General features: G+C 43.6%; 1 protein-coding gene across 2 annotated transcripts in view; it reads right to left on the bottom strand.

Moving 5' to 3' along the window:
* BCL11A (BCL11 transcription factor A) overlaps positions 1-12,614 on the bottom strand; it is a 157,457-nt gene extending 144,843 nt beyond the window's left edge. Inside the window, exons 1-2 of one of the 2 annotated variants that reach the window (XM_082217504.1) lie at positions 11,961-12,614; positions 4,521-4,850 (exon numbers count right to left, since the gene is read on the bottom strand). In XM_082217504.1, the coding sequence (XP_082073630.1) occupies positions 4,521-4,850; positions 11,961-12,015 (385 nt within the window). In that variant the 5' untranslated portion in view covers positions 12,016-12,614. The remainder of the gene's footprint in view (positions 1-4,520; positions 4,851-11,960) is intronic. The other variant, XM_082217503.1, reaches the window with a different exon arrangement.
* Positions 12,615-15,225: the final 2,611 nt, after the last annotated feature.

Genomic DNA, 15,225 nt, shown 5'->3' with positions numbered 1-15,225 from the left:
TTTATCTGCAGTTTCAATGAACGCTTATACACAGGGTAGGGATTCTAAGTGTTGTCGAGGATGAAGGGGACAGCAGTTATTCTAAATTTGCAAGCAAGAGGTATGATCTTATTTTTGGATCAGTCGCTCTACCTTGCGTATATACTGTGTTTATGTTGAGATGTTAGAAATCAGCTCTCTGAGCAATTTGAGGAGAGAAGATGGATGAAAGCATCTCACCATAGTAACATGAAGAGCTCTGAATTTCTGAAAACACTGTACAAATGCCAAGTATCACTACAATTGTGCCCCCAAATCTTAAGCCCAGCATAGGAAAAACGCCAGACACAGAACTGGGAAATTGGAACTGCCTCCTCCTCTCTGAACTCATATTCTGACTTTGGGAACATCTCTTGCCTCTCCAGCCTCGGTTTGTTTCCTCGAAAATGGAAACCAATATTACCAGTTGCTGCAAGGACCAATAGAAAGAAGGCAAAAGCGTTTTTGCTTTGGTGAAAAGCAAATCGCCAGTGACTGATGACACAAATCAGAGTTCACCAGCCTTTGGTAGGATGTTGATCCTGGACCTGTGAGCAACTTATTCAATGGCTTGTTCACATCAGCAATGCAACCCACGTCAAAGTTCAGCAAAATAGTAGAAATGCATTAAACAAAAGCCATCTCTCTCCTCTTGCCTTTCTGTCACATCTCAAACCAAACAATATATCTAGAACACCTAGATACAGTGCGGGTCTTTTGCTGGGTCTTCCCCTTCACACACACACACACACACACACACCCCTTAATTCTTGCTTGACAGACACTGCTTTCTGTCTTTTATACAAAGCTGTTCAATATGTAAATACCACATTACATCACAGAAGGGCTGCTCCATATTTGGTGATTTAGCAAGCCTGCAGTACACAAAAGATCTGAAAATCCTTCCGGAAAGTGCTGGACTCACTAATCATACCTCATTCCTGTTCGGAACAAGGATGGCACGTGACGTAATGGTCAGAGCCTCACATGACGCTACAGCAGCTTAACCTACATACTATAAAGATAATCACACTGCAGTTTTGATTTTTTAAAAATAAAAAAGCCTGCCCAATCAGCAGCCTTGCTGTTTAATTTCAATACACATAAAGGACTAGCCTTATTTATTCAAGTGGTGAGGATCACACAAAGCCTAAGATAATCAGAAGTTTGGATAAATGGGAGTGTTGCTTATGCAGAGCAATTCTGACATGGGGTTATGCAGGGGACAACCACAAAATAATGCATAATACAGAATGTGGAACACAGATAGTGATTGCTGGATAACTGAAGTTCACAATAGAAGCTGACTTACATTTTTAACATGCAAACCAATCAAGCCAAGCTTTTAGGAATTACAGTTAGAAGTTTAAAAGGGCAAAAAATGTGTATACTAAAAATTAGAGATAAATGAAATTAAAATAGCTAAGTTGCTGCTATCCACAAAACAGTGGGTGGGAACCTTCATATCACATAGAACTCTTCTTCAGACAAAGCAAAAAAACAAAAACAAAAAAACAACCCAAAATTTGCAGCTATAGCTTATTTGCATTATGCCTTATTTTGGAAAACTTACACCTGAAGAAGAATCCTACAAAATCTGAAAACTTGGATCTGGCTGGCCTAGTAAAAAGTATTTATTTGCTTGCTCTGCCTCTTTGTTTGTTCAGAGGAAGTACAAGGTTTTAATAACATGAGGGGACATGCAAGTTCTACTAAAGATGCATACAAAAAAGATCTGAAGAAAATAATGTATGTGGTGATTTATACATATAAGTCATTTAGTACAAAACTTCATTCAAATTCAGAATTCCAGCAAACTGCAAATGGACGAATTAAACATTGTGGCTTTTTGGATGCTTTGAAGTTGGCAATCACTTTCAATGTTCGTTGTGTTCTAACTCTGACGAAAAATAACGATTTCGGCAATAAAATCTAAGCACTGCTTCCCATGCATGCTCACTCAGACACACACACGCCATTCCACTAAAGAAAACAACCGACTCTGCAAAACCTGTGTGCACACAAATGACACTTAAGTTCCAATCTTAGCGGCCCCGAAACCTAAACTGTAATGTTTAGAAAGATAAAATTTCAAAAATGTGACAAATTTTGATGCCTCAACTATGTTCCAGAACTATTAAGATGATTTTAATTACTGTATTTTAGGTGGGGGGGGGGGACTGAGAATGTCCTTCTGTTCCTACATTTGAGATGGGGAAAATGCCAGACTACTTATGCTGCTGTAGCCCTACCAACTTTAGACAGGACTATGCCAATTTAACTGGACTTTGAACTGCACCCTTACTTAGCAAGAGAGAGAGAGAGAGAGAGAGAGAGAGAGAGAGAGATTGTGTATAAGGCCAGATGGGGCAGGGAGATGCAATACAGCATGTGATTTACACACAGTCCTTCTCCTAATACCACAATATCCCTTAGGCTATTAAAACAAGAGCACAAGTGATACTTTATGCTAACTCTCCCAGCCTTCCCTTTTACTTAACAGATCTATGTCATTTCTGATGCTGCATATTTTTAAAAGCAGCCGCCTCCTCCTCTTTAAAGGGATAGCCGCCTTTTGCCAACTGTATTGTAACAACGAATAGGGCCCTTATTAGCCAGGCGGAATTAACGGATCTCATATTAACATCCAAACATATTTTCACTTGATTTTATTTTTATGAAACACACACATACATGCAAATGCTAAAGCGCTTTGCCAGTAATTACAATTATAGATAGATGATAGATAGATAGATAGATAGATAGATAGATAGATAGATAGATAGATAAATAGATAGATAGATAGATGATAGATAGATAGATAGATAGATGATTGATAGATAGATAGATAGATAGATAATTAGCTGCAGGGAACGACATCCATTACTTTTATTTTCTCTTCCCCCCCCCTCGCCCCGTTTAATTACGCATTGGGATTTGTGCCACTGCCCGGGGGGGAAAGCCAATCCACCTTGGACATTTGTATGGGTGGCATGTGGCGGTGTAAAGCCTCTGAAGAAAATCAAGATACATCTGTCAAAACCACATCAGAGACAAGAGACAGCGGGAGGGGGGGGCATTTATCATTTGGCTGGAGAGGCAGGATTGCAAGGAAGCAGGCCTCCTCCCCTGTCAAACCAACCTTTTGAAATTTCCAACGTGCCCTTAAACTTTTCGAATACGCGAGCCTGCGCGCCTCAGCAACTGCCCTCTCTACTCTGGCCTGGGCAGTGGAAAATGGCATCTTAAAGTCAAGGTCAGCCGTGTCACTTCGCCAAGGGGCTGCCTTTAATTACAACCCACTCCGTGACAGCCAATATGGATCGGAGGCTGGGGGAGAAGTTAACCCTTCCTCCTCTACACACACCCTTTGCAAGCCAGAGTTTGCACACACACACACACACACACACACACACACACACACACAAAATAATTAAAAGAAGAGAAAGGAAAGCAACCGGCTCTAGCAGACATGAGGAAAGCAGCTACAATTAAAAATAAATAAATGATAGAGCAGGCCTGTGGCATTCGAATGAGTTTTTTTGGCACCCTGGAACAGACCGTTGTGATCAGGCTGAGGTTTTAGCTATCTAAACACTTGGGGGTGGGGGTTCCCCATCTTCAAATGTGCCTTGACAGGCTGGCACTAACAAAGCACAGGCTTCAGAGACGGTTCCAACTAGAAGGCCAAGCAAGCTTTTTCCATCCCTCTCTGCATCGTTGCTTAGTGGTGTGGGGCTGGATTTGTGGAGATGGAAGTGAGGGGAAGGAAACCTCATGGATCTCTGGATCCAAGAGAATAACAAGAATAACTGAACCAGGAGCAAGAGGCAAGGACTGACCCTATAGTCCAAATGTATAGTTTACAAAGGAATCGTTTTTGCACAGCTGTGTTGGGGTTATAGTGGGCATTTCACACAACAAGCAGATAAAATGCAGCAGATAGACCCACATCCCTGAAACAAGCAGGGGGCAGCTGCCAATCAGGTCTCCCTAGCACGTGTTTCCTGCTAGAAGCGTTTCCTGCTTCTGTCCCACCACGTTTACTGCACAAAACATTTGTGTCAACACCAGTGTGACCACATTAAAACACGACTGTGAAGTTTGACGCTGCAATGGCATGCTCCCACCTTGAAGTATGTAGGAAGGCATCAGTGGAAATGCAGACACAAAGACAGGCTATTGGGTAGAGGGAACCTAATCCTCATATACTCTCTGGATGACCACACCTGGAACAGCCAGCAGGAGTCAAAAGGACAGGTGTGGAAGTTGAAAAGAAAGCAGCTGGAAACTTAACTCAATGGAGCAGCACAGGAATTGTGATTTTAGGAAGGTATGTGTGTGTGTGCATACTTGACATGGACATATTTATCTTGTGAACTGCCAGGTGAAATTTCAGAAAAACAGGCCTTCTAGATTTCTAATAGGAACCCCCCCCCCAACAAAATGCTGGTGCTTTCTCCCACGTTCCCATTCCCCCCCCCCCCATCGCTTCGATTTACCTGCTATATGTTCCTGTTTAGGGCAAATTCCTCTAGATGACGTTGACAAACAATCGTCATCCTCGGGTGTGACCTGGACGCCAACCTCCACGGGATTGGATGCTTTTCGCAGCTCGCTCGGCGAGGGCGAAGGGGGCTTATCCACAGCCTTCTCTAGGCAAAGACTGCCATTGCATTGCTTCCGTTTGTGCTCAATAAAAATAAGGATGTCTCCCAAAGGAAAGTTCATCTGACACTGGCCACACGTAAGGAGGTCGTGGTCCCCTTCTGGAACTCCCAACGTACCATGATCTGGTTCGTCATCCGTGAGAATGGCTTCGATAGGTTCGGCTGTAGTCAAAGGAAGAGAAGAAGACAATGGTCAGGAACCTTGTAGGAACACAGACAGCTTAAACTGAGTCAAGAGAAGTGGCCTGTCTAGCTCAATACTGCCCACACTGACTGGCAGAGGATAATTAGAAGTAGAAGAAATAGAAGCTAGGCTTAGAGGCAGGGGGCAAGGGGCATGCACTGTCCTTGAACACAGCAGACCAAACATTACAAAAACCAGGAAAGCTGAAAAGTTGTGCTATCTCACCTCCCAAAATCAGCAATAGTGCTATGGGTATTTTTAAATAAAAGATTATCCGCTGTGTTCTGAACAGCAGTCCTTCAGGAATAAGAGGCACTACATTAATGTCATTAAGACCCTTCCATAAAATAAACTTCGGGGGATGACACACCACAGGGGCATGGCATGAAACACAACCCCATTTTTTTAAAGTTTTCTTTTGCTTTTTAAAAAGACAAACAAGATAAAGCCAGTCCAACCCCGACCGCAAGACAGCAAAAGAGCTTCCTCTTTATAGCATGTTGTCATTCAACAGGAAAACGAATTTATCAGCGATGTCAAGCAGTCCCATCAGAAGCAAAAGAAGCTATAATGAATTATGAGCAATTCAGACTCCCTCTCCCTGTTTTTGTTACTCTCTCTCTCTTTTAGAGGGCCCCGAAAAAGCTGCTTTTTCCAGATTAACAATGAATGAATAATCTTTAAAATCACCGATTATATGGTTATTCCTGTTCTCCAAAAGTGAGGCTAAGAAAGTTCTCTCTTTATATTCCCATGCACATTTTTATTTTATTTTACTGAAAATCTGCATGGGTTCTTACACTCTTATATCTTATGTTAGGGATGGTATGTGTTTGCTTTACGGTGCAGGTATGCATAAACATGCATGTACATGTATATTATAAGAAGGTATCATCACAAGATGATGAAAAAGGCTTGCTTGAGCGTCTGACAGGTGGCACACAGCACCCAAAGAGCCCTACATTTTCCGTAGGGACATTTCTGTGCCACATATATACAGGTACATGTAGGAATGCAGAGGATAGCCAAGAACAACTCTCTAAAATAATCCAACAAACAGAAAAATCAAAGGTAATCTGTAATGATTCTATAAATCGACCTACTGTATTATTATTGTCGTGTTTTCTAAAAGTGATTTTCAACCACACCACCCATATTTTTATATCCAAATATATATCTATGAACAATTGCTCCTTACAATTTTGAGAAATAAGGCACTCTTGAAGATCTAAGAAAATAAGCCAATTAGCCTGAGGTAGGATTTACACACACACACACACACACACACACACACACACCCCCAAGAAAGGAATGCCCCAATCATTCAGAATGTATTAACACTGCTGGCCTTGATAAGGTAAAAATCTGTATAAAGACAACTAAATTCCAGCTTTCATAACCAGAGTGGTTAAGTCCTTTCTTTAGATTTGAACAACCTTTCCTAATGTTGTCAAGAGTTGATTAATTTCCTGAACGAGCTCCAGAAAGCTCCATTAAGAGCTTGTTTCTGCACACACTATTGCCAGTGGATAGTTTAACAAGGCAGATTCATATTAGTAAGCTCTCAATCTCAACTCCTTTTTCTTTCTTTTTTATTTTTGTTACTTTCTGCTGGCAAAAAGAGTCTTTCAGAGAGAAAGAGAAAAATCTAGTCCAGAGTGTATTTCTCTGGATCTACGAGCCAGGACTTACAACTACAAACATGAAATTGTGTCCTTACAAAATATCAAACGCAGCTAGTTAAGGAAAGTGTGGCAGGATGCAACACCTCAACAGTTAATCAGCCTGACCTTCTTTAGCATGCGGCCAATTTCACGTTTAATGAACTTAAAGCCACAGAGAATCAAAAAATAGATTTTTAATTTGACTGCACCATATTGGAACAGATTTTGATAAAGTGCATGAAAAAATTACAGCACACTCAGGTTAAATTTATTTCAGTCCTATCTAGGTAGAGTATTTGGAAGAAGGGGGAATCAAGAGTAATTCCCAACCATGCAGAATAGCGTAATATTTTAAGAGACTGCAGCCCTCGTATCTGGACTCCAAATAGTACCCTACAGATACAGTCTCTCTCTATATACATATTTTGCCTCAAGCTTTGCTCCTAATTTAAGATAAGGTCAATTACAGAAATATAGAGGTTAGGTTTTTACTTATACTGTAAATTCTCCTGTACAGAGGTTTCATATCAGATCCTTTGACCATAAATAGTACAGTGACATAAATAGTACACTGACAGAATCATGTGTGTTAGTATTTAATAGTCCAAATGAGAGAAAATGGAGAATATGAGTGTTTCTACATCTGCGATTTTTATTTTATTTCAGGAGAAATATTATCAGGCTGCATTTTTACAAAGTGGCAAGCAACACAAGGCCATGTTCTCCCTTTGAAAGACACTTAAAACTTGAAATAATCACCATCACTACCAACCCAGTTGCAAACTTCAGAGCATAGTCTAAGCAGCAAAAATGTCAGAACAAGTAAATATTTCTCAGCGACAGCAACTTCTCCCTAGCAATTAGAAAAAACTGCAATATTTTAGGCCTGAAGTGCTTGTGAAATTAGTAATATGGTTAAGCAAGGTGAGACAGAACCTTTTTTCCAGGCAGTTAAAAATCATGCTAAATAATGGGCATCAAAAGAGATTTCTTGTGAAGCCCATGAAACCGGTTGAATTCTCATCAAAACCAGTAAATGAAGAGGCAGCTGAAAAACGTTGTTGATTACACCTCTGCATTCAGCCAATTAATTTTATAGGAGGCAAAGTTCTTGAAAATAACAAGATATTCAAATGTACAGATATAAAACCCATACCCTGCACATATTTTCGGTGCTCTTAACATAAATGATTGCTAATTAAGAAGAATGATAGCGTAGTGTTTGAAACAGGATTGGCACAGAGCTTGCTCCAAAAGCTTTCCTAAAGCAGAGAAAGCATGGTATTGCTGTTATTTGAAACCAGGTGCAAAACACAAGCACCTAATTATTTATTATTAATTCTTATTATTATTATTACTGCTAATCCTAGTTTGCATGCTAGTTTTTTTTCCAGTGACCACCAGTTCCACTATATTTTGTGCATTTGATTTTTCTGCTCAAATCAATGGATCCTCAAGAAAAATAGGTATCTTAGCTGCTGTTTATAAGGAGTTGTTGTTGTTGTTGTTATTGTTGTTGTTGTTGTTATTATTATTATTATTATTATTATTATACCTCAGTATTTCACGGGGCCATGCTCTCCAAAGAGCAGAAGGGAGGATAAAAAAGAGGAAAGAAAAACAAGAAGGCATGTTCCTGATTTATTAATTTTTTTAAAATGTGCCTTTCATTTTCAAAAAATGGATCTACAAGGAACAAGCAATGAAACCTCAACCAGAAACAACAGAGAGAAACTGAACACATAGCACCCTCCAAAAAGATTTTTTTAAACAAATATATATATAAAAAATAAAAATAGAATTTGGTCACCCAGATTCAAGTTTGCTTCCAAGGGAATGCTAGGATTAGTTTAGTGGTTTGAAGAAGCACATGAAAGCGGAGCTGGAGAAGTGGAAGGAGGATGAATTAAAACACGCACGAAAAAAGAAAAGGAGTGACCGTGTAGTATTGAGGTGAACAGAGATCTGGAAGCGAACTTGGGAAAGAGCGGAAAACACAATGGGGAGGGGGGAGAAGTGCTAGGCAGGGAAGCCTCATCTGCAAACACGTGCAAGACAAGCCAAGGTATTTCCTGGCCTCCTTGACTGGGGCCAGCCGTTCTCTTTTGGATCTACTTTAAAAACAAAAACCCAGCTCTATTTATTTTCAAAAGCAGCGATCAGCTTTCAAATAGGGTCCGGGGAAAGGGAGAGGGGCGGATAACAGATCCCCACCAAGCCACCCAAACAAAAGCAGATGGTCTTGCAAGTCAGGCCAAAGAATCAAAAAGTCGCCGGGAAGAAAACATCCTGGCATCTTTGCAGAGTTTGCCTTCTTTAACAATCTAAGGTGCATCTGTGGGAAAGATTTTAACATATGTCTTGGGGAGGGTGGTCTCACACTGCTTGCTCTGTACTTAAGTGTTTTATATAGGACATGTTTAATAAGAGGGTATGACAGGGCAAATCCAAGTGTCAAAGGATCAACTATTTCCCTCTTTTTAATTTCGCCGTTTTCTGTTTTTTCTTAACGTGGGCAGGCGGCGGGAGGATTTCTCTGGAGTGGGAGTGGGTCTCAAAGGAAGAATGAAAGCTTTTAACTGATATATTCTGGAAGGAGGGCTGCTTGCAAAGGTGCAATTTGGAAGCTGAAGCATTACCCTAAGATAAAAACTAAAGACAAAGAAGGAGGAGTGGAATTATTGGGTGCAGGAGGGAGAGAAGGGGGGGATCTCTACACACTCACACGCGCACCCCACCCACACCTTCTTCCTTTGCCAAACGAGAAATGTAGAAAATTAAAAGATGGGAGCAAAACGGATCAGGTTCAAGTTCGCTGGGGTTTCTTGATCTGACTCTGCCTCCTAGTGGCCAAAACTTGCATTTTTAAAATTAAAAAAGGCAAAGAATTGTTTTAACTCCACTCCCACACAGATCGCCCCCCCCCCCACATCTCCTCCTTTTCCACCCTGTGCCCCAAGGCTCAGAATTGGGGGTGGGGACAGGAAAAGCAAAACTTGCATAGCAACTGTACTTAGTGCCCCTAAAACACTCTCACTCCCCTATATGATTTAAACAAACAAACAAACAAACAGGTTGCATTTTTGTGTATGTGTCTATTCGTTTTTTTAAACTGTTAAGATCTCTAGGAATTTGGTGTGGGTGGGAAGCCAGGGGATTTAAGGTTGGGGATTTAATTTGCAAATCTTGAAGTGGGGGTGGTTCCACGGGGGGAAGACTTCCCCCCAAAAAAGAACCGTTTTGCTCTTTCTTTCCTCACCCCCCCACTCCCACCATGGTATGTTGGAGATAAAGAGTCAAATTAGGTTATCAGTTTGGCTGAAGGAAGGGAGAATCTCGCAACGTGTTTGGGTGGCGATAGGACGTCCTAAAGTGTGACAGTTATGTTGCAACACACAACGCACCGTTCTGCATCTTAAAAAAAATGTAAGAAATCAGCAGAAGAGGGGGTGTGAGATAGGAAAATAATCTGCGGAGAAGCTCTTAAAATACATCTTCTTTAACCCATGCAATTTGAGAGGGGGTGTTGCTTTTAAAATCTATCGCTAGGTCACTTCAACTAAGCGAATGTGTTGCAAAAGCGATATTACTTTGCATTGCAATTCAGACAGAGGTTATGGATGGGGGGGGAGGATACAATACAAACTTTTGCAAAAGCAGGGGAGGGGGCTTTAATCTTGCAAATTAGAAGAGGAAAGGGCAACAAAACATCTCCCCTGCCTTCAAAAAAAAAAAAAAGCATGCAAATTTCTCTCTTTTGCAAACACTACTTGTACATTTCATCTCTTCCTCTCTTCGCTCCCCACCCCCCACACCTCGCCAGCCCGCCTTCAACCAACCATCTCAAGTCCAGACCAGACTTCCCTTTTGTGTTTGCTAGCAAGCACGGCTCAAGCTTTTGTGCACCGCTTGGCTGGGAGAAAGGAAGCCTGTGCGTTGCAAAAAAAACAACAACACACCATTAAATAAATATCAGCATTTAAATAAAAAATAGGAGGGCGGAAAAACCCTTTTGGTACTGAGTTGTCTAAGACTGGGTTGGTTGGTTGTTAATTATTATTATTACTATTGGTAATCATTTTCCCATTGTGATCAGAGACAACAGGATCTAGCCTTCTGGGTTTTTTAAACAGAAAATCTATATAGCTTGCATTTGTGCGCCTCTCTCTCTCTGCGTATACGTTGTATTCATTTCCCCCCTTTTCCAAAAGCCGTTTCTTCTCCTGCTCTGTTTTCCTGGCAGCGACTCCGCAGCACACGAGGCGCTTGTAAACATTCAGACACGAGATTTTTCCCAATCAAAATCCACTTCCACTTTTTTTTCTTTTTTTCTTGAAAATCTTCCAAAAAATAGTACGAGGAAGGGAGAGGAAGGGAATTCCTCTCTCACACACACGCACACGCTGCGATCTTTCTCGCCTTCTTCGCTCCATGCATGCAGAAACCCAAGTTTCTGCAAAGCAGGAGTTTGGGTGCTGAGGAGGGAAGGGGGAGGGAGGGGGTGAAAAAAGACTGTTGGTAAGAGCTTGGGGGGGCGGTGTTGTGGAGGAAGGAGAGCTTAATCGTGGCGGTAGAAGCAGAGAAAAGCAGCCGATCTCCGGCCCAAAACAGACACCACGTCTGCCCTCTTCGTTGCCCTTTCGCTGTGCGGAGCTTGGCGGTGGGGGGAGAGAGAAAGAGAGAGAAAGGAGCGGGACACGCAGCGAAGGGTGGGGGTGGGCGATCTCCCACCACCCCAGATCTCGCCAGTGGAGACAAAAGAAGCAGCGAGAAGGTTCCCCCCTTTTGCACCTTTTAGTGTCTACAAAAAAGAGGGCTCCACCGAGGGAGCAAAGCGGATTTGAAAAAAAGGGGGATGTCTCCTTCTATGACAAGGCGCCCCAAGAGTTCCTAATCTCGATCTCTTTGCCCGTGTGAAATGAGAGCATCGAGTCCCGATTCAAACCGTACACATCTCTTTTTCTCACTTTTTCCTCCTCCTTTTTCAAAAGCTCGCCTCCCCCCACCCCACCTCGCAAGCACACAAAAATGTGTCTTTGCTCGCTTGCTTTAAGTTGCAATTCATTTGTAAGCTGCAGGCGCGCGCGCACGCACACACACACACACACACACTCGCGCTCTCTTCCGGCAAAATATAGCCGAATCAACTGGAGAAAGAAAGAAGAAAATAAACGGAACTTTGAGAGACAGCGTGCTTGCCAACATGAGCTTATTTGAAAAGTAATCTAGGTGGTAGCGATAAAAAGAGGGGGGCTGAGTTTTAAGGTGAGTTGCTTTTTGTGTTCCTTGCAAACTAAAAAAAAATGCATGCACAAAAGGTTGGAATTTGCAAAATGCAAACCAAATGTAATTATTTTATATATATTCTATCTCTTGCAAGGGAGAGGGAGGTAGAAAGGAAGGAGGCGAGAAGGTTTTACTTACGTGAAAATTCCCGTTTGCTTAAGTGCTGGGGTTTCCCTTGCTTGCGGCGAGACATCGTGGTGTTGGTGGCTCGGGCGGGCGCGCGCGGAGCTCTCTCGCTCGGATCACATCGGGAAGCGCCGGGTGAGCAAGGAAAGAGACTCCAGAGAAAATATCTTCATCAATGTCTTTTGACATCCAAAATAAATTAGAAATAATACAAAGATGGCGCGGGGAAGATGAATTGTGGGATAGCAGTCATGGCTTTGCTTTTTTTTCTTTTGCTTTTTTTTCCCTTTCTGTGCAAGAGGGAGAGAGGGAGAAAAAAAAGGAGAGAGAGAAAGGAGAGAGAGAGAGAGAAAGAGAGATGAAAAAAATGGCAAAAAGCCCCCCTGAGCTGCAAGTTCAAGTGCGGACGTGACGTCCCTACGAACTTGAACGTCAAGCGACTGGATGGACACAGACATAGAAAACATGGGCAGGGCGAAACTGGAGGGAAGGGGAGGAGGGAAGGACTGCGCCACGCCAATGGACAGTCATCGGGGGCTGGACATGATCAAGCAAAAGAGTGAGGGGGGGAGCCCGGCGCAGGGCAAGCCAATGGCCAGGGAGGGGGGGGTTACCCTCCGAGGCATCAGGCACACGCGGCGGCGGCGGCTGCTCCTCCGGAGGGAGGAGTGGTAGAAGACGGGGGGGGGGGTGGAGAGGCAGAGGGAAGGCGAGAGAGGCGTGCGTAAAGGCGCGCACCAGCCCAGGAGCAAGAGAGTGAGTGACCAAGAAGAAAAGGAGGCACGTTGGTTTCGGAAGAAAGGGAGGGGGGCCTCTTTCCTTTCTTTCTTTTTTAAATTAAGCCAGGAGGGAAATTTAAAAGCTAGAAAGGGAGAGGGGCGGGGAAAGCGCGTAAAGAGAACAAACATCTCTAAAGTCAAAAGCCACGGCAAGCCGGTGTCGCCTTTTTAAAATATTTTTCGCAGCGAGTTGCTGCTCGCAATTGAGCGCGCAATTAAAAAGAAAGGGGTTTTGGGGGAAGTGGTGGCAATCGGGCGAAGTGCGTGCCTAGAATGTCAGGGTTGTCGCGCGGGTTGTCCCCGGGGAGTTCACACGGCAGAGCCGGCGTTTGTGGGCGCGCGCCTGCCTCGCTCCAGCGGGCAGGTACACTGCTCCTAACCAGGGAGGCTCCTCCTTGGCTTGTCAGGATTCGCATCCATGGGCAGCGCTCCCTCCCTCGAATTGGTCTAAATCTAAGCAAGTGGCCGTGGCGTGAATTAATGCGAAATGAAGTGCCCCGCGGGAGAGATAAAAACTCCCTGGTCAGCAAGGGGGAGTTCGAATCCTCGCCCTGCAACAGACAAAAGCGCGCACAGTTTAAAATGTCCACTTGGGAGGGAGAGGCCGTGTGATAGTACATACTTTCCTGAGAGCTAGTTCTACTGAATTCAGTGGTGTTTATGTCTGAGTAGACACTGTAACCCAGTGAATACTTAAAAGCCTGAGAAGAAGCCTTACTGACAACAGCCGACTTTGCTTCGATGAAAAGATGCATAGGATCGTAATATCTTCCAGCCTTCTTGACTCCTCCATCCTAACTCACATCTGCCCCACTCCGCAGGCCAGTGACAGCCATCTTTTGCCCGGGTTTATGCACTGAAATCTTACTGAGAAAAACAGCAGCAGCAGCAATATCAGACAGGTTAGAACAGGTTGGAGAGTTAGAAGTTGACCTGTTGCAGCAGCAGCAGCATTGAGGGTTCATTCTTTTGGGAAGACAATAGGATTACTCTGAAGTAAGTGGGTTGCAGATCCTGGTTGTAAATGAGGAAGCAACCCTGGGGCTGGTCTTTCAGTCCCTGACAACGCACTGTACAAATATATACTGTATAAGGAAGAGAAAATGTTTTAAGTGTTGTTGTTTTTTTAAAAAGCAAGGTGTCTACTATACGTATATATTTAAAAGAGGCAAAAGATTAGGAAAAAATGGAGAAGGAAATCACATTTGTGATTCTCCACCCACATTGCACTGAAGGGGGAGAGACCTAATAAGTGAAGAAAAAGGGTGTAACGTTTTAAAGGTAAGAGGCAGACTAGATGAACCAGACGAGGGGGAGTTGAAATTGACGAAGGAGGGGGGGAGTGCATCTGTCTCCCAGCGATTAAGCCCGTATTCAAAATGTAGAACGGTGAAAGGGAAGCACAGCTGAAGGTCAGCAAAGGACCCCCACTCCATCAAAATAATTTTTTTTTTAAAAAAAAAAGCCTTTATTTGGTGGGGAAAGGGAAGAACGAGATCCACAAGTATAGGAAAGGATAAAGTTTAGGGAAAGTTTTCTTCATGAAAAGTATATAAATTATAGAAGGAGAGGGGTTGGGTGAGAAGGAGGAAGAGAAAGAAAAGGTAAACTCTGGGAAGTGGACTTTGGAAGAAGGCGTTGGTGATTCCCCCCCCCCCCCAATTATATTGTTTCAGGTTCAAAATGGGGCAGAGGGGGAGAACAGCAAGCAGCCTTATTGAAGAACAGATAGGAAGCAGAAGATGGGGGGGGGCAGAAGGTGTTGCAGCTTTATGCGTTGCACGCACACCAAAAATGCATGGAAATTGCAAGGCTAAGGAATGGTCTTGCCGAAGTATGGGCTTGGTGGGTCGGATCTAAGTAATGGATGCCCAAAAAGAAAAAAGCTGCAGGTCTGCAAGAATCAAAGGGCGAGAAGACTCCGCTCAGGGCTTGGACAAGTCTTGCTGAGCTAAGAAGAGGCATAAAGCGGCGGCGGCGGCGACGCGTGTCACTGGCCAGGCAAAGCGCGTTTCGCAAGCGCCACCCAAAGCGCTACGTACCGACTGGCCACGATCCAGCCAAAGTTAAGCAGTTGAAAGCCTCCTTGGGAAAAACGTGTAGGCTGTGCCTGTTTGTGGAGAAAGAAACCCACTTGATTCAAGGGGATTTACTCACTAGTAAGGGCGTTTGGGAGCTGCAGTCTTCGGCACGTGCTGCTGAACCAGGCCCGTCAACGGGATTCAAAACTGCTTCAGGCTGCACACTGACTTAGGAACGTGCCCTGAGAATTCAGTTCCGTGGATGCTTGCCTTTCGGGACTTTGGCTGGATCGTGCCCATCATGCAGCCCCCTGCATGTGGAGGCCTAATCGTACTGAAGACCCATAGAGTTCAAGGGAGACTGGGAGCAGTTCCCGCTACCGCCCCAGGCACCGACTAACTTTCTTTAACACGAGGTCACCCAGGAGCTGCTGCCTCATTCACACGTTAGGCTCTCGTTCATAGGCAAGCTCATTG

Source organism: Podarcis vaucheri (assembly GCF_965113315.1).
Source record: "Podarcis vaucheri genome assembly, chromosome: 3".
Lineage (NCBI taxonomy): Eukaryota > Metazoa > Chordata > Lepidosauria > Squamata > Lacertidae > Podarcis > Podarcis vaucheri.
The sequence above is the reverse complement of the archived record's forward strand: the minus strand, read 5'-3'. Positions and strand labels throughout refer to the sequence as shown.